Source organism: Octopus sinensis, linkage group LG9, assembly GCF_006345805.1.
Source record: "Octopus sinensis linkage group LG9, ASM634580v1, whole genome shotgun sequence".
NCBI classification, from domain to species: Eukaryota; Metazoa; Mollusca; class Cephalopoda; order Octopoda; family Octopodidae; genus Octopus; species Octopus sinensis.
Window position 1 is genome coordinate 68921686 of NC_043005.1, and position 24763 is coordinate 68946448.

Here is a 24763-nt window from a genome sequence, read left to right on the forward strand (position 1 = left end):
AGAGAATTTGCTACTCTATTACAACATAAGAACCTACCAAATAGAAGTTTCCTATTGTCACAACATAACTCAGCAGAATTTCATGTACCTGTATTGCATAGAGTTAGCACAAGACCTTGTGGAACACAAGGCCTCGTAGAAACAAATCCCATAAACATATATATTTTTAAACATATATACAAGATGTAACTACCGATATAAATCTTAGCAGATTCTGAAAATTTAATGATTATATTAAAATATTGGGTTGTCCTGAATGCTCGTACCGAGTTTTAAAGGAAAGAAAAAGGTCAATAAATACTTACCATTAAATTTTTAATCAACAAAATATCAACCATGGTGTTGCACAATGCGTCTCCATCTTTCCTTTAACTTGAACATACCTCCTTCGCAGAATTGAGATGGTTTCATGGCAAAGACTTCATCAAGGTATCTTTTTACGCCAAACAAGGAATTGAAATTTTCATCATTAAGACTATTCTGCAGAGACCTGACTAAGTGGAAATCCGAAGGAGCAATATCTGGTGAATATGGAGGGTAGGGTAACACATCCCAGCCGAGATGCAGCAATTTTTGTCTGGTTCCCAAAGCATCAAGTGTCGAAAATGAACTTTTTTTCTTCCATTTTAAAGCGTTACAGAATTAACAACGGTTATAGGAACATAAACCTTCTTCCATGAAAAGATAGCTTAAAATGTGCTCGAAATGGAGGTGTAGTCAAATCCTATTTTATGAACTCAAACATGTTCTAAAATAAGTCGAAACGTAAGCTTACTATAAATCGGCACGAACTTTCTGGACAACCCAATAATATTCTATTTTATTGTCTTAAAACATTAAATATTACTTTATTTTCTACTCTAGGCACAAGGGTCAACATTTTTGGGGAGTGGGCCAGCCGATTAGATCGTCCCCAGTGCGCAACTGGTATTTAATTTATCGACTCCGAAAGGATGAAAGGCAAAGTCGACGTCAGTGGAATTTGAATTCACTTAAAATATTAGTGTCCATTCAAAGTTGGTGGCTTTTGAATTACGAAAGCTTATAAAGAAGAAGGAGATAGAATGAACAGATAGAATAACAAAGGGGAGATAACCAACACTACAATATACATGGTAAAAATAAGGAAATCAGATGGGAATGATATATGGCATGTCCTGATGTTTATTTTTATATTCCGCCAACAAGTATTGTATTTTCAATGCGGACGTATGGAAAAATGTCGTTCTCGCAGTCATAAGAGACTAATGAGTTCGTTTAAAGATGTTGTCTTTCGAGAGTTAATATTGAACGTATATTTGACATGTTAATATATATAGTTTGGTTAAGGCAGCGAGCTGTCAGAAACTTCAGGACACCGGGCGAAATACTTTGTGGTATTTCGTCTGCTGCTATGTTCTGAATTCAAATTCCGCCGAAGTCGACTTTGCCTTTCATCCTTTCGGGGTCGTTAGATTTAGTACCAGTAGTTACACACAGGAGTCGATGTAATCGATTTAATCCTTTTCTTTGTCCTTGTTTTTCCCCTCTATGTTTAACCCCTAGTGGGCAATACAGAAATAAGAAACGTTAGCACACCGGGCGAAATGGTTAGCGGTATTTCGTCTGACTTTACGTTCTGAGTTCAAATTCCACCGAGGTCGACTTTGCCTTTCATCCTTTCGGGTTCTATAAATTAAATACCAGTTGCGTACTGGTGTCAATCTAATCAACCAGCCCCCTACCCCCAAAATGTCGGGCCTTGTACTTAGATTAGAAAAGAATATATAATTTGGTTTTGGAAAGAATTTCCGAATCATATTGTGTTTAAAAGCTTCGGCTGTAAATTTCCAGGCTAATGTCTTGAGGTTTGTATGCTTCTCCTCTGGGTGTCTACTTTGAACACAACTGGCATATGCTCTTGCTTTTATTACCTTGAAAACTGGTGAAATAATTTTATGTTTCAATCAGGAACCTATGGGTAGCCGTATTTCCCTTAGCTGTGTTAGCATGTCTGCCTATATGTTTAAGAATTTGCTCATATTCAAATGAATTCATAAAGAGTATGTCATATTATACCGACTAAAGTATACTCTGCACAAAAACAATAGGGTCGACTCAAATTTGAAAACCCTTCATGTTCTTGCAGTAAACTAACCGCCACGTAATTACTGAGCAACAAAAAAGTAGGTTATTAAATGGAGTTTCGAATATAAATCGAGGAAATCAATAAATATATTTAGATAACAAAAAGCACTGAGGAATTATTTTTATTATTTATGCGGCATTTTCTAGCCTAGCCAGGCTCATGCGCCCGGTTTCCCTGTTTCTATGGCGTGTGTGTTCACCCCAGCAGGACGGGATGCCAGTCCATCACAGCGTTACTCAAGAAACATGAAGAAAGATTGAGAGAAAGTTGGGGCGAAAGAGTACAATATGGGTCGCCACTACCCCTGCCGTAGCCTCGTGGATCTTTAGGTGTTTTCGCTCAATAAACACACACAACGCCCGGTCTGTGAAACGAAACCACGATCCTCCAACTGCGAGTCTGCTGCCCTAACCACTGGGCCATTGCGTCTCCACAGGCATAAATTTAGGTTGCAGAAAATATCGAGAAATTTGAAAATGGAGAACTGGAGTATAACTCGACGTCTGCCGTTTAACTGATGTTTGCAATCGGCAGTTACGTGGATCAGAGCAATTTTCTCTGTGATGTGTACTTTATGCAATATGTTATATACATGATATTCATTTATATTTTCATACGTTTAAAAAAAAGATGTTTTCTCAAAGTTCCTTTTGAAAGCTTCAAAGCAGCAACAGCATATGATAACCAGCATGTGATTGGTGTAACTAAATTTTCTGATCTATTTGGTTTATTTATATCAGTGGGATATATAATAGTGGGTATCGTAGCTGTCCCATCGCCGGCAAGTAGCGTCGGTTCATTGCCATTTTAGTAAATTGCTATAAATACCAATTTTTAAATTGCACAATAATTGAAATGAAACAAGTTTCACAAACACTCATATTTACGTAACATGCACACTTACACACACTGATACCCGCGCGCGCATATACACAAATATTCACGCAAAGGAATTCATACAGGAGCGCACAAACACGCATGCACATATATAAGAATCGTAACCCAGGAGAAGAGTTGTGCCACACCTTGATCTGTATTGTATTGGTTTTTTTTATTAGTATCTCGTCTTGAATTCCTATCCAGATACCATGAGTTTTCCGTTTTTATTGTGTCTGTACATTACTATATTTATTACTTGATGTATATTAAGCAACAAAAATATAACGTGAGGTCAATCAAACTGGTAACAACATTTCTACTCCTAAACGGACACATAATTATATATGCTAGGTTACAAATTAATTTGTTTCAGTCTCCAGAAGTAATGATAAATACAGAACATACGATACATCCCTTTTCTATGATACCTTCAAAAATTAATCCACCCAAATATTTAGCAAATACTAAGACCAATAATGTGGAAGTGTGTCGCTTAGTGGTTAGGGTGTCAACATCAGGATCGTAGAAATGTGATTTCGATTCCTGGACCGGGCGACGAATTGTGTTCTTGACCAATTCACTTCATTTCACGTTGCTCCAGTCCACTCAGCTGCGATGGACTGGCGTCCCGTCCAGCTGGGGAACACATACGTCATTGAAACCGGGAACCCGGGCCCATGAGCCTGGTCAGGCCTTAAAAGAGCGCATTTATTTTATTTTTAAGACAAGTAGATATCTATATTGGAGATAGCAAAGTAATATTTCTGGTGATATCCATTTTTACCAACTTAATCGTAATTTGGTTAACTTTCCCCATAAACACGTCGCACAAATATATTAAATATAAAATACAGATTTACAAGCGCAGGAAATATTGTATACTTATATATACGCAATGTCTACTTGTAAGGACGCGGCATATCTTTATGCAACCATAATATACTACAAAGTATATTAAACATTTTTATAAGTCATTACCGTGTTCAACTGTGTTAGCAGTGTGCTTTACATCATTCGTTAAGGTTGTCTCTACAGATATTCGATGGAAATTATAGCCAGTATTTTTTGGTCACAATATTACGTAATGATATACATATGTGTGTGTGTGTGTGTGTGTGTGTGTGTGTGTGTGTATACATACATACACACACATACAAATATATATAGAGAGAAAGAGGAAAGAGAGGATGAGAAGTGAGATGTAGTAAAAAATGTAATATGATTAAAGGTTGGTTCTCGACAGAAATATTACTCGAAACCAAAGCTTAAAAATATAAATAATATTTTTTGAGATAATCAATTTTTCTATTCATAGGTAATTTTCTTTTTTTTTTCAAACTGAATTTGTGTTGATTTTCAATATATATTTGATTCTTTTACATGAGTTCTGTATCACATCTAACAAATTATTTTGTTTGTACTATTAAGAAAAAAGAAGGCAAATTTGTATTAAGTTTTTGGCGAACGATTTCACAGAGGTAATATCGTTTATTTATCAATGTCCGAGTCTCACCGGCTATAAATAGAGACTGTGCTCTTGGTAGGATTATACGGTGTGTTTGCGAGACGTGTCTACTCTTCCGTATGTAATCACATCGTCCCCCTTGTTATTCAGTGGATGTTTTGCCACAATATCTCAGTTGTCAGAAAATATGCATACTAGCATACTAGCATTTAGTTTCATGACTCCATTTTCTCATATCCCATCCTACAGGGCTGATAAAATGCGTCATCATCACGTAGAGCATCAATGTAACTGACTGAGTTTCTCAAACCATGGTGCCTTGGGGAGTTTATTACGATATCAATTTCTGAATAGATGTAGATCGATTTTATCATACCTCGGTTTCATTACCACAGATGCATTAACTGCATATAGTTTCAAATGGTTGTGTTCTATACACCAACTGTATTCTCCACGCTTATGGTGTCATTTGCAAAATACATTTCTGTAACCTATATCATATGTAATATCTGGACACAAAATAACTTTGCCTGAATTTAGTATATATCAGCCCGCTCCAGAAAAAACCTCAATGTTCTACATGTTGTTTTACAATATTGTATTATATAAATTACTGTTTTGATTAGACATACTACCATGATCCATAAGTCGCAAGAAATGCACATTGAATAACGAAATATACGTGGATAATATAATTACTTGTGGTCTGAATTTGATCCATACAAGAGGAAATTATTATCTTTCGCAGTACAGTACACCTACGGCCATATGCAATGCCATCGGAGTTTTAGAAGAATGATGTACATAAAGGACTGGCCATACTACATTCATATAGTCTGTATCTTGCTTTAAGTAGCTTGTGGTACTTCATTTATGAAAATACTTTACTTAGTGCTAAGATTCCTTAGAAATATAATCCTTCGATATTTATGGTCAATGAACATCTGAACCAGATGACATGAAATGAAGAGCAATTTATCTAAAGATTTGCAATTGCTGTTTGGAGAAAAATGGTATATTTTTGAGCTGGAGCAAATTGTTTTGCTCTTTTAAAAGAAAACTTCTAGCTATACATGATTAGTCACGTCCTACAAAAGAATTTTTCAACAATGTTATTGACAACGTATGATTAAGTGTGCTGCAGCCACAACAACATCAACAACAAAACTAACATAGATGTATGTTTGTTCTATTTCGCCAATCGTATATTGCAGACATAAAAAATTAGAAATATGAGAAAAACTTTGCTATTTGTAAATATTACAAATGATATGTACGCAAAAAATGTATTCAAGCCAAATTTTCATTATAGAGATATAAAATTTAACAATCCTAGTTTCAGAAAAAAGGGGTCATGAAACCCCTTATATGGTTTTACTTACACATCGCAAAAAGAATCTATGTAAAATGTATCTTCGCAAATTCTGATTTCACACAATTTGATGAAGTAAAATTGCTAAACACTATAGAAATTAATGATTCCACCGAATATGGTATCACCAATGTTTAAGTCATAGAGCCGTAAGAGTACTAGCAGAATCTGATGCTAAAAGAAATGCATATAAGTTCGCAATTGCTGGTAATGGTCGCTGAAAGCAATTAGGAAAGAAGTGTGCTTCTTATTTATTTACAGTGGATGCGGTGACTATATTTTCAATTACATTGTATGACAAGTTTCCTTTATGGCTTATTCAGGCATGAAATAATAGTGTACATTTCTTGTTTGCTGGTTTGCGTGACTAGCAAAGGTACGAGAAGGAAAAAAAATATTTCACAAGATATAACCATAGAAAATAACTTACAAAGTTATTCAGTTGTAATGACATTTGGTTTGAATGCTAGGCCGTTCCTAAACAGAACAACATTAAGAACAATCAAATAACTGATGAAGTGTGAAACTTATGAAGTCAAATACTAATGCTTTCATCGAAGGAGCTTCTGTGCATATTTCAATCTGTCCTTACCCTCTGTTATTTCATGTTGTGGGATCGAACCCTAGACATAAAGACTGTCGAGCAAAGTCCTAACTACGGACGCGAAACTGCAACGTAGCAAAATCTGCAGTTTCCGTTACTTCAAGTCATACAATATCTGGAGTTTGTATGACGAGTTCTGAACGAGCAGTGTTGCAAAGTTACAGAAATTTCCTTCTTTCGTTGCAAATTTGTTTCACATTCAGTTATTGGAAACATTACATTTTGTTCCATAGCAAAGTGACAAGGGAAAATATGAAAACCCATCTGCTGCTAGATGCACTAACATTTATTTTATATTAAGAAACCAGGAAAGCAAGGAGGCAATAATGTTTCCTATCCAATTATACGCATAACATTATTCCTTGAAATATTTAGTTCCATTGGAAAATAGCAGGGGGTAAATAAATTAATTTAGCCGCTTCTTTCGGTGTGCCTTCAGACATTTTAGAAATAAATACCCCAAACATTGTCACTAAAGATTAGGCACGGCCGGAAATTACTATACTTCATGGATTTTGATTAATTAAAATATGTGTATTATATAATGGTGTATTATGTCCTGAAGAAACTGAGGTAATAATTATTTTTTCATTGCTAAGGGTGAAATATATTAGTTATGGCTTACTTATACAAAAAGGGTCTATTCTCTGTATTGCATTGACTGTAATTGGAATTCCCATTTCTACATTTAATCTTCGCAGTGATTCAAAATATATAAATATAAATTGACTTCAAAATATATAAGATGGTTTAGAAAATACGCTAGATTTGTAGATAATGAATTGAACTTAATTCTGCATCAATGTGTAACATCACTTGGTTCTTTGAGCAAGTTCTTTATTTCCATATCATTTGAAGCGTCGCAAAATGCTTCATGTAATTTACTAGCAATAGTGTTATTAGACCGTTTGAAATCTAACGTACTAACTTGAGTCTGGTATTACAATGCATATCCTTTACACTCAGAATCCATATATCTAAAAGTAATTTTGCGTTTCAGACTTTCATTTCTTCCCACAGTGTAAGGTGAATCTTATGTAAGCATAAAACTTGCACATGATATATTATATTATGTTATAGTATAGTGTAGTGTATCATATTTTACATTAATTGCAGAATAACATGCTAGCAAAAATTCTTACGAACGTATACACAGATAATTGTCAGCTACAAAACCCCTCGCAGTTTCCGTACAAAGCGACATATTCATCGGTTTTGGGTAAGAAGAATTGCATTAATCTGAAACAATACGCATGTATATGCTTTATTTTCCTTACCCTTTCAATACTGTTATCTGCCGAGGTATATCTTCAATATTACAAACGCAATACAGCCAGTCCTATTCTAAAGAGCAACAACACTATCTCACGATGCAAAACTTACCCGATAGCATTCAGTTCAAACAAGTAAAATGTGACGCTGACTGTCTGTAACCACTATCTGTCCGAGCAATCTTGCTTCCATAAAATAAACACAAAAACAGCACTAAATAAATGATCAAGTAAACCTTATTTCGCTGAATCCCACCAAAATATGAAAGGCAAGCAACGTTTTCTGTAATTAATTTCGCGCATAATTTTAGAATATTTTATTGTTGATTAGTTGAATTTGTAATATTATTTGTGTATGAAGTCATCTATAATTTCTATGAATTTTAATTGCAGAATTAATAAAGTTATTTTAGACAATATATTCCATTTGTAGATGAACAAGAGACATATATATTTGCATAAATGTGTGCTCATTATATAACATCAGGGAGCTCCTTGTGTCACATTATTTCATTAATATTTCATATGTCATGTAATACTGATCCTGTACCTGAAATTGTATATTGTAGTAGTCAAAGGTTAACGTCGTTTAATGAATCCATTTGTAAAACTGATCTGGTGAGGGCAGAAGTATTCCGACGAAAGATAGTTGAGAGAATAGGAAAGGAAAGAAAAGGAGACATACATTAAAGTGCTCACCTCTCCTCAACTTCTCTTTTTAGCTACGATACTTCTTTGATTTATATCTCAAACCTAGGTATAACAGTAAAAAAATAATGTAAATTTTATTTTTCATTCGTTTCGAAAATTGGTCTTAAATGTGGTTTGGGCGTTTCGACTGCTTCTTCTAACGTGTAAAAATTACCTGTTAAAGGTAGTTTATTCTTGTGTTTAAATGTACACTACATATATATATATATATATATATATATATATATCGTGACGTATTTTTGCCATTTCAATATGGCATCCACCCTTAGGGGTTAGCCATAAAATACGTCACGATGTGTTACCGCTACTGTATATAACTAACTCTGATATTTATCATTATATATATATATATATATATATATATATAAGCTGAATCGGCCGGCAATACCCGGAGAAGTGGAGGGTATCTCCAGTTCCCGTTTCTGTTACACTTCCTAATGTCCTTCTCGTTCCCTGTTCAGTTGCCGTTTATATTAGAAATATATCTACAAATAGACGGTGACGTGGGATACATTTACAAATACTGGCAGGCATTGGAGTTCAATCATAAAATGTGTTAATTATAATTGTAAGACAATATCAAAGTTGAATTTGTGGATGGTTGGAAGGATGAGCGTATTGACGATGTACGTCTATGAAAGCATTGATGGTTGATTATTATCAATTTTGAAGAGCCTCTTGATATAGTACACTTTTGGTTGTGCCCTCTGGAGCATAAATAAACAAATGATTTTGATGGCTGACGCTTGAGCATCCTACATATAGTTGACCAAGGCAAAAAAAAAAACAGGTTGTGCAAGGTTTAGGCCAACCACATCCAAGGGCCGTACCTGGGCCTTGTTCGTGGTCATTGCAAAACTCAGTTTTACAGGAAAATGCAGTCGCTTGAACTCGAACGGCATGTCAGAAGGAATTAGCGGAATTCGTGTTATGAAGACAACCTCACCACTTCCTGGTAGCGTGTAAGACTCTTGGCATCATCTTCTTGGCTGTAAGACGTGTTCTACTGCAGAGCTTAGGTGAGTCCAGATCTCTTAAAAGCAATCTTGTGATGCAAGTTGTGAGGAGGATTGCTGGTGCCAGGCTATTCGAAATGTCAGTGGGGTATTTCACAATTTCATCGGAGTTCAGCACATAGATCCAGTATTTTGATGCTGCATTCTTTGGCTCTAAGATGGCATGTGTTCTCAGTCATGTTTTGTCTTTAAATTGTATCCCCATGATTGGAAACACTGTATGTCCGATACAATATGTGCAAACGGCAAACTAGCCTGGCCACCCTATCCACAGACAAGAGTGCCTTGTACCAACGTTCAGTAGCTTATGAAAGAAAGTTTCAGCTTTCCCATTACCACTGAGATGCACTGTGCTCCTTTCCCCAGAAAAGGAAAAATTTGGCTGCTATTTCTAGCACACACTGCTACCAAGTAACAGCTATTTGCGATAACGGTGGGTCCGTTATCGCAAATAGCTGTTACTTGGAAGCAGGGTGTGCTAGAAATAGCAGACAAATATTTCCCTTTCTGAGGAAAGAAACCGTTTTAGCGTGATTTCGATTCAAATATGAGAGTTAATTCACTAAAGCGTATGCGGGAAGTGATAGAACAAAGTATTGAAAGTTCGCTCTCCCCGTCAGTAAACACATTCTCTCTCTCTCCCGTTCTGTCCCTGTCTCTCGTTCTCTCTGTCTCTCTCTCTCACATTCCCTGTAATTCTGTTTCTTACTGTCTCCTCCCCTTCACTGATATCAGCCACCCTTAATATGCCACGTGATTTCACTCAACGTGCTAGTCATTTATGGAATAAAATGAAAGACAAGTATAGTGCCATTGTTTCAGTTCCCTGTTTCGGTGTCTCTTCCTGTCTTCTGTCTTCTCTTATCTGATATCAGCCAACACACATTATGCCATCACATTTCCCTCAACGGGCCCTCAACCTGACACATTTTTGCACCCTTCTCATTTTATCATATAATAACCCAACCCACGTATCAATTTTTATTGAAATCCAATTAGGCTAAAATTGAACTAGATTTTAGTTGAAAAAGTATGCAACATTTGGTGAAGATTGGTTCGCTGATATAGACAGTTAGATGGTAGCAGATAGACAGAAATTGACATATATATATATATATGCATAGATACAAGTTTATACGTACATATATATTAAGTACATATGGAGTCAAGTATGTGTGTATATGTGTGCACCGACTGCCATTTTCGACTACATCCAATTCTGCTAACAAGTAAATTATATATACATACAGGAATTCTGTTTTTCATATAAATAGATTGAAATGCCACCAGTCGTCATTTATTATAGAAATAAGAATTCTACACAAAAGCATACGAACTCTGACATGTTTTACTGCTTGTGGTAATATTTTCTTGTGAATATTTTGTTGCATATTATAAACATTGACTCCTCAACATTTGCTTATTGTAATAGACCAAATTCCGTGCTGGTCATTTTTCCAACGCAGTGTACATCACATTAATATTGAAATTTATTGCTATTAATTTCTTTTTCGAACTTGTTTTAAATAATTAGAATGTTGTCAGGCAAATTTTTATAGTTTGCCTGATTCAGGTCATATATTTGACGGAATATATTTAATATATATTGATAATAAATGTAAGAAGGAAAATTATGTGCTATAGAATAACCATTTCCCAAAGGAATAATCATTGTTTTTGTAACGATTTATATATAGATATAAATCTGATGCAATATTTATTTCTCAGTGTTTTGCGCAGCATTAACAATCGTTTGTTCATTAATGCATAGATAAGTATGTCTGTATCTACCTATCTACCAACCTACCCACCTAAGTACCTACCTACCTACCTACCTACCTATCTACGTACCTACGTACCTACCTACGTACCTACGTACCTACCTACTTACATACATACATACCTACTTATCTATCTATCTATCTATCTATCTATCTATCTATCTACCTATCTATCTGTCTGTCTATCTGTCCATCTATTTGTCTATCTATCTACCTATCTATATATATACCTATCTATCTACATGTCTATCCGTCAGTCTGTCCGTCAGTCTGTCTCTCTCTCTATATACACACATATATATATATATATAAATACACACACATTTATATGTACATATACTTACACACGTATATACATACACAGCTATATGTATATATGTGCGCCTTTCAGTCAACATTTCCATAACATTTTGAACTTCTAAGTCATTAACGATTGACGAAAAATTGGCTTACAATGTGATCGAATGTATAAAGAGTACATTCTAGCTAATAATAACAATTAAATTTAACTGAGCTCTCACTGGAGTAGATTTTCAGTACGCAAATTAAACGGGGAATGGCACTATAGAAATCTAACTAATAAGCAATGCCGTTTCTCTGAAGAGATAATTATATTTTTACTCTCGCAATAGTGTTCGTAATGAGGGTAAATTTAAAATTTTCTCAGCAGTAACATGTCTCTGTATTTCAGAGACATGCTATAAATGGTCAAGCGAGAATATGACATACTACGCAAAGTCATATGTTGGAAAGTTATTGGTTTTAGAAATTTAGTATAAATTACGTCAAGAAATTATGCATATCCCAATGATAGTGTTGGGTTTTTTATATGTATAGATGCATTTGGTTTAATTATATCTCGGTATAGGAAACATTTACTGAGTTTTATGTCAATAAATCACTTTTATTCCTGAAAGCTGCTTTTTAATATCTTCTACGAACTGCTCGAACCTTACTTTCTTTGTTCACCATGAACATAGGATCTTATTTTACACACACACACAAACACACAAACACATACACACACACACACATATATATATATATATATAATATATATATATATATATATATATTATATATATATATATATGTATGTATGTATGTGTATAGGTTTGTGTCTGTGTGCGTGTGTATGTTTGTGAGTGTATTTGTACGCTACCGTGGATTTATAACCGGTTTGTTGTGTTTACATCCCTGTAGCATAACGGTTCGGCAAAAAGAAAGACTATAGAATAAGCGCTAGGCTTTTAGAAACTATTAGTGCTGGGGTCGATCAATCCGATTAAAACAAAATAAAACTACTGAGAATATATAGAAGTTGTGCAACTATGCTGAAATTTAAGTACCTATTTACCAGCCACAGTAGTTTTACAACTGAGAACAGAGATGGATGCCCGCATGCAAAATCGTGCAGGTACACAGACTTGTAATCAATATATGTCTAAAGAAAGGCAGCGAGCTGGCAGAATCGTTAGCACGCCGGACGAAATGCTTGTTATTTCGTCTACTGCTACGTTTTGAGTTCAAATTCAACCGAGGTCAACTTAGCTTTTCATCCTTTCGGAGTCGGTTAAATAAGTACCAGTTACGCACTGTATTCGACTTAATCCCTTTGTCTGTCCTTGTTTGTCCATTCTAGAAATTCAAAAATGTAGTCACGGTTCAGCTTCATAGATACGTAAACATAAGAATAACACATATTTAAATAAATTATGACTTTTGAAAATTATATAACATTAAATGTCATTAAAACATTTGATGCATCATGCTATTTTACGAAATATTACGGTATTTCTATTACTATTAGATAACGTATTCAATATGTTTCGTTTTTTTGTGTGAGAGCAATGTATAAAGGAGATAAAGAGGATCCTTCCTAGGCACGTTCATACATAAATGCATACGATCATACACAGGGGATACATTCAAACATATATACTTACGTACGTACATACATAGATGCCTGCATATGTATAGATACATACGTACGTACATATATTCATATACATATATATATATATATATATATATATATATATAGATGGATGCATATGTATATATACGTACGTACATACATACATATACATGCATATAGAAGGGTATTACTATAAAATAATTGGAGAATATGGGTTTCTGAAAATTGCAATAAAGTAAACCTCTCAGCGTACACCAAATTAATTGGATTCATAGAGAACTTATAAACTAGTGTGGGGATTAGCATTTAAAATCCTCTGGCTGAGCAAATACTCAAAATCAAATACGCATATGGAGAAAAATCAGTAGCACATATAGACTAATGAAGAGTTTGCACTATTATATTAAAGGGACAGACACAGTCATTGTATGGAGTCAACTTTATACACATGTAGCCTTTATACGTATAGCACACAGTCGTCTTTGACTTACAGACGCCGTCAATGATCGAATTGTCTTTTAAATATGTATACTTAAATACCGAAGAAATGAAATAAATATATAGAAGCCTACAAACAGATATACATATATACAAAATTCTATATAAATATATCTATACCTATATATATATATATATACTTTGATAGGTTTCGGCCATTATTGGCCCAGGCCATGTCTAACTTAATAGCACCACCTGGTGAAGTCTTTCAAGTCAGAATTTGGGCACTATGGCCCACTCAAGTAGAGAGTTATTGTTTACAGAGACATATCCGGGTGTAGGGGGTTTATCCGGGATTTCTTGAAGGAATCTGTCCAAAGACTTCTTGAACCCTATAGGGTCAGTCTCTGTTTTAATGTGTTTTGGTGTAATGTTAAAGAGAGCGGGGCCAATTGAGGTGAAATAATTGTGCCGTATTGTTGTTATGAGATGAGAGTGCGAGTTTTGTTTTGGGCGGATGTCACGGGGCCCAAGCCTTGGATGTACCTTAAAAGTGATGCCAACATCATTTGGGCAATGCTGATGGAATATTGTCCACATCATGCAGATGATGTAGCGCTCACGACGACGTTGGAGAGAATAGAGTTTTAGCTTTTCTAGTCGACCCCAATAGTCGAGGCCTGTCATGCCATCTATCTTTTTTGTGATTGCCCTTTGAGGTGCTTCAACTTTTATGATACCTTGTATTGTGTGGGGAGACCACAGTGGACAACAGTATTCAAGGTGGGGTCGGGCAAAAGTGGAGAAGAGAAGGATAATAGTGTGGATATCTATCGACTGGAAAGTTCTGAGAATCCAGGAACACATTCTGCGGGCCATGTCAACTTTGGTGTTTATATGAGTGGCCCAGCTTACGTTGTTGTCCACAATTACTCCCAAGTCTCTGATGTTGTTAGACGCCGCGAGAGTTTCACCTCAAGGAAGGGAGTATGGGAGTTTCAGGGCATCCTCTTTTCCAAAGTGGATTAGCTCAAATTTATCCTCGTTCAGCAGCATATTGTTTTTTTCTGCCCATTGGATAACAGCCAGTATATCTGACTGAAGGCATGTCCGGTCACTCGCCTCATTTATGACCTTCTGTAGCTTGGAGTCATCTGCAAAGATTTTTATGTTGCTGTGCTTGATTATGTCATTAATGTCATTAATGTAAATGATGAAAAGAAGTGGGCCCAGCACAGTGCCTTGCGGAACGCCACTACTGACTTTGGCTGGGCTTGATTTTACCCCTTCAACTACAAAATGTTGAGATCTGTCTGTCAGGAAACACTTAATCCATTTCAGTAACTTTCCAGAGACACCAATGTTGGATAGTTTTTTCAATAGGATCTTGTGATCGACCCTGTCGAAGGCCTTACTGAAATCAAGGTAGATGACATCGGTGTTGGGGCCCTCTCCCAAAGCTCTCAAAATGTCTTCAAAGTGATGCAGGTGCTGCGTTAGGCAGTCCCTTCCATTACGGAACCCATGTTGGTTGGAGATCAGCCGTCTGTTGCTTTCCAGAAATTGGGTTATTCGAGATCTCACCACCCTCTCAAATACCTTGATGATATGAGAGGTGAGTGAGATCGGACGGTAATTCACTGCAAGGGACTTGTTTCCCTTTTTGAAAACTGGGACAACAGACTGGGACAGAAGGTTTTTTGGAATATAGCCAGCATCCAGTGAGTTTCTCCACAGATTAGCAAGGGGAGATGCAAGTTGGTGTCGACACACCTTCAGGACACAAGCAGGGAACCTATTGGGGCCTACTGCTGAATTGTGTTTTATTTCGTTTATCGCCGCTAAGACATCAGGGGCACTAAACGTTATGTCCGATATAGTGTGTTGGGGTTGACATCACTGATACAGCCCAGATCGGCCATATCAGGATTGCTGAAAACAGAGCAGTATTGTTTCTGCAGTATCTCGGCCATGGATTTGGCATTATCTTGGAGAGTGCCAGTTTCGTCAATTAGAGGGCCTACAGTGGAGACAGTGACCCTGCGTTTCCTCGCAAATGAAAAGAACACTTTGGGTTGAGTTTGATTTTTTCAATGGCCCACTTCTCCTCAGCTGATCTTTGGTTATTGATGAGGGTCTTCATGCATTGTTGGAGGTTATATTTTTTGGATTCAAGCAGTGCGATAGCCGTCGAATGTGTGTGTTGCTGTTGGCAGTACTTTAGTTTGTTAATTTTTTTGTTTGTTCTTTTTATTTTTCTGATAATGGTTTTTCTGTTTTGGGGGATTCTGCACTTTTTTGTTCACAGGTCTTGGTGGGGAGTGTTTTGCACGTATGTCTGTGACGGTGTCTACAAAGATCTGCCAAGATGTTTTATGGTTGGTGGAGATGTGTGTATGTGTAAAGGACCAGTCAACATTTGATAGCTCGTTCCTGATTGCATCCCAGTTGGCTTTATGGAGATCCATGTTGTCAAATAGGTGGGCTGGAGGAAGGTCACTAGGATTAGCTTTCGGCTGGTGGAATTTCATGTTACAGAGAACCATGTCATGGTCTGAAAGAAGTGTTTTTTCCACTGTAACGTTATGTATAGTGTTAGTGTGGTTACTAAACACTAGGTCCAAAATGTTCTGATGTCTTGTTGGTGCAAGGACAAGTTGGGACAAGAAAAACTCATTCGTAAAGTCGAAAAGTGACTCTGCTGCTTCTTTGTCAGCGGTTGAGGCGGGAGTGCTTGGTTTCAAACAGTTTGTAGTCCAGTCGACACAGAGTAGATTGAAGTCTCCCATCATGAGTATGTTGCTAGAATGGCACTGTTGAATAAAGCACTTAATGCTGTTGAGGCATTCTTTAAAGCACAGTATGGGTGTTTGGGGCGGCCTATAGAGCCCAATTACTGTCAGGTCACTGGCTTTGTTGTGCACGGTGACTGATTCACAGTAGCCGTTGGAGAATATACTATTTCCATCTGCCGTAAATGAATCATGCAGGAAAATGGCAGTTCCACCCATCCTCCTGCCTATACGATCCGCGCGGATGGTTGTGAAATTCTTCACTCTCACTTCAGCTTCCAAGTGGGAGTTGTCAAGGTGGGTCTCAGTGAGAATGAAGAAAGGGATGTGGTGTGAATGGTTACCAACCCAGTCTTCAATGAATTGGACCTTCCATTTTTGTGCATTGATGGAAGGGATGACACCTTGTGCATTGAGTAGGAATGTGGAGGTTAGTGTAGTGGCTGGTTTTGACTGTTGCAGGGGGCTTGGATTTTTTGTGTGTGTTAGTGGCAGCAATGTGGGGAATTGGTGCACTGGGGTAATAGCATAGGATGGTGTTGAGTGATGGCTAGAATGTTTTTGTGTATCTCTTTTGCCATGTTCAACATGGCTAAAAAAGAATTTTCCTGCTTAGGGAGCAGTTTTTGGCTGGAGGTGTGGTTGCACTGTTGGATAGGGTTGTAGTTTCCACTTTTGTTGTTGTTGTTTTTGTGTCTTCCTGAAAAGACTGGACCAGCATTACTGCAGCATGGTTTGTTTCTATTTTTATTGTTATTCAGGTTTGTGTGTTGGCTTGAGGCCCCGTTTCTGTTTGTGCGTCGGGTCCCTGGAAGATGAGTGAAGGGACAGTCACTCAGTAGACATGTTCTCTCACGTTGGGAATACCGGCAGATTTTGGGACTCCGAGTTGTGCGTGTTTTGAATTTCGATTTACTATTTGGTGGTGTTGATGTTATTGTGGGATGCGTGCTTTGGCCTTGGCCGGTAGTGCGTCTAGTGCCGGGTAGATGCGTGAAGATGCAGTCACTATTTGTGCAGAGTCTCTGGCGCAGTGAATAGCGGCATATTTGGGGATTTCTTGTTTGTGCCGTGGGGGGCGCATTCTGCTTCCTATGTTTCTTTAAGTTTTTGTTACTGCAGTAGTATTGAGGTGGTGATGTGGGGGAAGAGGGCAGTGGTTTCTTATTTGGTTTTCTGTTGGTATTTTTGGTGATAGAAGACGATGGTGGCAGCGGTGGTGATGATGATGATGATAATTGTGGTGGTTGCTGTGAGAGCGGTGAAAAGATACTGGCATTTAGTGAATCATCTAGTAAGCTAGAGTTGAGGAGTGGCTGTTGTTGTTCTTGTTGCTGTGGCTGTTGTTGTTGTTGTTGTGCTTGACCGATGTTAGGGTCAGCCATTGTGCTGGGAACCAGGAGTGGCTCATTCTGTTGTTGTTGTTGTGGCTGCTGATTTTCTAGCTGTTGTTGTTCTTGAACTGTGAAAATATGTAGAAGCTTTTCATAATGGCCTCTTATCAGTTTGAAAGATACTTCGATATGTTTCAGCTTGCTACGAATCTGTTTGACGGATCGTGTGTTGACCACTTGTGATGTTTTTTCGGCAATCTCATTCAAACACAAGACATTTAGATTTTCTGTTTGGGAAAGAGAGAACCATGTGTTTATTAAAACATCAATTTCGTTATCAGACCAAGTTTGTCTGTTGCAGGCCTGCAAGTTAGTCATGTTTGTTTTTCTTTTGTTTGTTTTCCTTTTGATTTTTGAAAATATATATATTCTTTCTTGGGAGTTAAAGAAGTGTATATATATATATAAATGTTCTCTCTTAAGGGTGTGAGTTTTTGATTATTTGGTTGTTTGAGGATATTAAAAGAAAAACAGGTGTATATAACAATTTGTAGTTAAATGAAAACGTACTTACGGGTTTGTAGGCAAACACGTGGTTACAAATATATATATATTTAAGGTCAGTTAGTTTTGAAGTTAGTTTTGAAGCTCTGTAGCTTGCTACTGACTTGGGAGAGAAACAAATAGACGTCCGTCCACTTCAACAGTTAATCCACTATATATATATATATATATATTATATATATATATTATATATATATATTATATATATATATATATATATATAATATATATATATATACATACATACATACATATATATATATATATATATAAATGGATATAGAGATATAAATGTATATATATGTATATGTGTGTATACACCTATCTCTCTCTCTCACTATATATATATATATATATATATATATATATATATATATAATATATATATGTATGTATGTATGCATGTATGTATGTATGTATGTATTTTAAAACCAATATTTAAGCATGTGTTATCCCATGTTTTTGTGCGCGTTTCGACATATACTTTTATGGTTGATTAAATTCCCGATGCGAATCACATTAATTTTTGTTGGATTCTTAATTTTACAATCTTTATATATGTAATATGAATAATATGAAGCTTCCAATATCTTCTGCTTTCGTATGTTTCTTGGAATGGAGATTTCTTATTAACAGCAATTTAATAGGCTTCAATGAAGCTTATATGCTACCCCTTTTTGGAAGATTAACACGGTATTATGAACGTTGCTAATTCTATACAGATGTAGTAAGCCGCTGCACGTGTATTACATGTTTACATTTAGTTAAGCTAACTTTCGATTAATCACATCTATTTACACAAGTAAGAAGAGAAGGGCCGTAAGTGAGAGGACAAATAAGAATGTGTATTGAGAGACCGGAAATACGTGGGCAATTGAGAGAGGGGGGAGGATGGATAGGAAGGGATAGATAGAAATTGATAGAGAGAGAGATAGAGTTTCTTGAGAGATGCTTCTCTTTATTTTATCTGGATAGAAATTAGTATCTTTATATTTGGGGAAGGAGCTGGAATTTGATATTATACTTAACGTTATGAATTTGTTTTTATTTACTGCATCGTAGACATCGCAGGCAAAAGCGCAGAATATATACTTGCTAGCTATATGTGTTTATATATATCTGTATGTGTATGTATATTTATATATATATATATATATATATATATATATATAACAAAGTTGAGTTGTAAGGTACCGCACGAGCGGAATTATATATGAAAGAAGGTTTGAAAATGCAGTTTTAAAAGATTTTTATTTACTTTACCGGTTTCACTTTTTAGAAAAAGATTGTCAAAAGTAACATGTTACAACCAATAATTAACACAACCAAACTATTACATGTTATTTTTGACAAACTTTTTCTAAAATGTGAAACCGGTAAAGTAAATAAACATCTTTTAAAATTGCATTTTCAAACGTTCTTTCATATATATATATATATATATATATATAAATATATGATTGTCTGTGTGTGACGTGTGCGTGTCTTCGCGCGTGCAAAGTATTTTCAGAGCGTCCATATGCCAACTATTAAGTCACCACGGAATCAAAGTATGAATACGAATTATGACGATGATGTCGGTGACAGATGAAAAGAACTCAATCTGATTATAGGCGAAAAGTAGTGACAGCTGTAATTGAGATGTAATCCAGGAAACCACTAGATACAGCGGGAAGGGGCATATAAGCACTCGACAGAAAACTAGCAGTATTTCCTATCGGCGTGTTACTATTACACCAAGTTAATGAATGTGTTACCATTACACCAACGTACCAGCCTGCTCTTTTCTGTCAAATTTAAGAACTATATTAGTTCGGAGTTCTTTTTGTGAACAAACTTCTATGTGCTTTCGGTGCGAATGTTTATATCATATGGTTCCGAGTTTTACTATCCTGCAAATCTATAATATAATGGAGAAAGCTGCTTATTAATAGTTATGTAACATAACTGGAAATATTTTAATAAATTCATTTTCTAAGGAATTTCCTGTAATTCCGATTTCTCAAGTTTATCGAATTTTTTTAAACTCAGATTTCTCGCAAATTTAGTTATTCTTTTCTACTCTAGGCACAGGGCCCAAAATTTTGGGGGATGTGGCCAGTCGATTAGGTCGACGCCAGTACGCCACGGGTCCTTAATTTATCACCCCCTAAAGTATATGAGGCAAAGTCGACCACGGAGGAATTTCAACTTTAAACGTAAAGACAGACGAAATACCGCCAAGCATTTCGCGTGCTAACGTTTCTTATTTCATTATTGGCCACAGTAATAATTATGGTATTTATATAAGCTTAGTGCTTATAGCGATCACCGTGCAATGACTAAGGAAAATAGTCTAATAATGGGGCATATAATCCTTTGTCAGGAAAAAAATTGGGTTTCCCATTCGCGTAGAACCTACATCCCTTCCTTAATGTGACTAAGTGTGTTACCATTACACCATCGAATTAGCCTCATCGTTACTTGGAAATTTTAGAACTGTATTTGTTTGTAGTTCTTTTTTGTGAACAAACTTCAATGTGTTTCGGTGCGACCGGTTTCGCTATACGGTGCCGGGTTTTACAATCCTGTAAATGTATACAGGGTGCGGCAGAAATAACGTCATTTTGTATTTGGGTTTTCTCGTTCATTTTCTTTTAATTTCCTAAACATTCAGCAATGTTTTTCATTAGTGTATTATTCATTTTAGTCAATAAAATGATTTAATAAACATTTATATACTATAAAATTTAATTGAAAAAAATAGCCGCTACTTTTGCTGCACCCTGTATAAAATATATACATCTTTAAGCTTATGAAGATACCATTGTTAATATTTTACAGGATTGTAAAACCCGGCACTGTATAACAAAACCAGTCGCACCGAAATATATATATATATATATATATATATATATATATATATGTGATGTGTAACATTTAATACTTTTCATTATTAATTCATTTTATTTATTATGAGGAAATACACACGTACTAAGACGCATTGCTTTATATATATATATATGTATTTCATTTTATTGTCGATTTACTAAACGTTTAACATTTTATTTCTCTATACTAGGCGTCGTCGACTTTCACATGAACACTCGTTGATTAATATCATGTCGGACAAAATTTAATTATGAAAACTGTACGTGAAAAATAATAGTTATCGACATTCTGGGGATTTTGTATTATAAATTAGAATTTAGAGTAACATCATAGGCTTTACAAGCAATACTGCCTCTATATTCATTTGATTTTCAACCTATGGATTGTTTACCCGGTTAGACAAACATACCTTACAAGGGAAACAAAAAATAAAAGTACATATGTAGCCATCGTCGTACCACATCGAATTGATAAGCAAAAGAACAAGATGTAAATAATTCACATAATCTTACTAATTTCCTTTTATTTTCAATCAGCGTCTTACATTAACATACATGATTTTTTTTAGCTGCTTTGCTGGTGTGATTCTCAGGAAAATTTTAGTTAATGAAATATAAGTAGGTTACGTGTTATCTCTATTAGATTAACATAATTTGATTATGATGATGATGCTTGTATTAGGTTGTTCCGAACATAATGGTTGAGTTGAGAAACTATTTTATTCCGGAATAATTAACAATATAAATGTTTTGAGTAGTTCAAGTATGAACCATGATAATCTATGCATCTCTGCCATCAATCGACGAGATTATTTATGCCGCGTTCATAAAAACTTATTGGCTTTGATGCTAAGAAAACATTAAAAGCTGATGCCAACTCTGGTGTGGATATGAAAGCTTTATCACTTGACCTGATCGTTTACGGTTATCATAAAGGATAAACTTTCCGTCACAAGTGGGCATTCCCTCCAGAAAGGCATCATTGGTTTTTCGCATATAAAGGATCGAACACACTTCATTACGCCTATCATTTTGATTTTCATTGAGCTCATGCAGTACCCATTTCTCGAGCTTTTTCACCTTACCAACTTTCCGCAGATTGCGTGAGACCGTTGCAATACCGACACCAAGTGCCTGAAACATTTCTCTTACACTTTCACGTGGGTTTTGTTCAACAATTGCATTCATATGTTCATTGGCAAGACTGCATGACTGTCCTCTATCTTCTTCATCTTCAAGGCTCTTATCACCACTACGGAATTTCTCAAACTACCTTCGTACTGTACGATCACCTGTGAACCCATGCTCTGTTGATGTTGGCAGCAGCTTGGGAGGCATTGTGCCCAAGCTTGAACTCATTCAAGAAAAGTAAGCGAAGGTCCTTTTTTGTCATTTTCATAATCAAAAGCGCATCTGCTTGAATATGTTTTCTGTCTGACATAAGTAGAAATTATTCAAGGGCATACGTCGATTATTAAGTATGTCGAAATTCACCTAAAATATAACTAAAATACTATGTTAAAATTGCATTTCAAAACATAACACTTAGAGCGGCCGTTATATTCGGAACAATCTAATAGTAGTGAGCAGCGGCTAATAAATACTTAAATACTGCCATCAAGGTCCTCTACACAGATACTTCTGCAACCATCTCAACCCCTGACGGAGAAACATCATCTTTCTCAATCAGAGCCGGAATACTGCAGGGAGACACACTCGCTCCATTTCTTTTCATCATTGTTGTTGATTATGTGCTACGTATGTCAGTTGATACCATCTCTGGCTAGGGCTTTGAAATAAAACCAAGAAGAAGTTCCAGACACCCAGCTGAGTACTTGACATACACTGACTTTGCTGACGACATCGCTCTTATCAGTGATTCTCTCTCCAATGCCCAGTCTCTTTTACAATCTCTTGAACAAGCCTCAAATTGTGTAGGTCTTTACCTCAATGAGGCCAAAGCTGAATACATAAACAAGTGCCTGTCCAACAGTGATTGCATCATCCATACTCTCAACAATGCGCCCTTAAATATGGTTTCTGATTATAAATATCTTGGGTCATACATATCATCATCTGGAAAAGACTTTCTAACTCGAAAGGGTATGGCCTGGTCAGCCTGTAATGATATGCATAAGATCTGGTCATCAAATCTAAGTAGAGATTTCAAACTTGAAATATTCAAAGCCACAGTCGAACCAATTCTACTATATGGCTCAGAAACCTGGACTTTATCAAAGAAGCTTGAGAGGCGGTTGGATGGAACCTACACCAGCCTCCTTATGAGAGTTCAAAATCTCTCGTGGAAGCGCCATCCAACCAAAATGCAAATATATGGGAAACCACCACCTGTGACATCTCATGTGAAAGGTAGGAGAGTCCAGTTTGCTGGACATTGTTGTAGAGCTGAAAAAGAATTAATTTCTACTCTTCTCCTCTGGAAACCATCTACTCACAATACCAGAGGGCGCACACTCTCCTACCCTGATGTAATCTCCAGGGATACAGGCATCCAGCAACAGGACCTCCTTAATGCCATGATGGACCGTGAAGTCTGGCGTAGCATGGTAAATTCCATTGTCTCGACCACGGTCGAACAATGATGATGATGATGAAATACTTAAAAATCTGATCTCTCTATTTCATGAGTAGAAATATATTGGCTTTGCTCACATCGATCTACGAATGTGCCTACACGTAGGGAAACATACACACTTACAGACACTGACTTCTATGCATATAAACATAGTGAGACAAAGTCTCAATCTGTACGATTCAGGAGAGTGGGTGTGAAAGGGCTGAATTCTAGCTGCTGCTTCTTGTCAATCGGAACTGCATGGATTTTTTTCCTATCACCACAATTTCCCTTGAGTATTTCTTCACATAGCATGGTGTCAATGCTGATCATATTAAATAAAAACTGGGGTACAACATCCTGGAATAGCAGAGAATGAGTACTCCGATTGGAATAAAGTTTCATACCATCCTTTGACCAGAAACATAGCCGACTTCAGCGATATAAATTGAAGGAATTTTTTAAAATGTTATATTGGCTTTCATTTGCATGTATAGTTTTTTCGGTGCATGGAGTGAATAAAGTATTTTTTTTATAACAAGTCATTATATTTTAATACTTCCTGAGAAATGGTAAAGGTTTGCATAAATGACTGCCTGTTCATCGAAAGAAATGAAACCTAGCATTCTACTTGTTTTAAATATATATAGGTCTTTTATGTTCTGTGTTCCTTTTTGATAAAGTTTATAATAATTGGGGTTATTGAAATTTTTCCAGTTTTATTTTCTAGACATTACAAGATTAAACGCTTTTTTATGTTCCGATTGACCAGATATTGAATGAACGATTTCTTTACTTATGTTTGAATATTTGTGTTTATTGTAACCTTGCATATGATTGTCGTTTATAAAAAGAGTGAGATTTACTTATAATGGAAATGTTTTAATATATTCTGTAAGTATTGATTTATTGATTTGTGCATTGAAGTATATTCAGATATTAATACGGAATTAAAGGTGAGGCTTAATGTTTTGTGATGGATTCTATATCGAACAGCTATGCATAATTATTAATTCTGTCACTTAATGGCTATGCCCAGTTTTGT

At 36.0% G+C, this 24763-nt stretch overlaps 1 protein-coding gene across 1 annotated transcript; it reads right to left on the reverse strand.

Annotated features, from left to right (window-relative positions):
* Positions 1 to 21992: 21992 nt before the first annotated feature.
* LOC115215442 (histone-lysine N-methyltransferase SETMAR-like) lies at positions 21993 to 22331 on the reverse strand. Its single transcript, XM_029784605.1, has one exon. The coding sequence runs from the start codon at positions 22329 to 22331 to the stop codon at positions 21993 to 21995; it is 339 nt and encodes a 112-aa protein (XP_029640465.1).
* Positions 22332 to 24763: the final 2432 nt, after the last annotated feature.

Bases quoted from the DNA above. Each gene is read 5' to 3' on its own strand.
- LOC115215442 (XM_029784605.1), bottom strand. From the start codon at position 22,331: ATGAATGCAATTGTTGAACAAAACCCACGTGAAAGTGTAAGAGAAATG.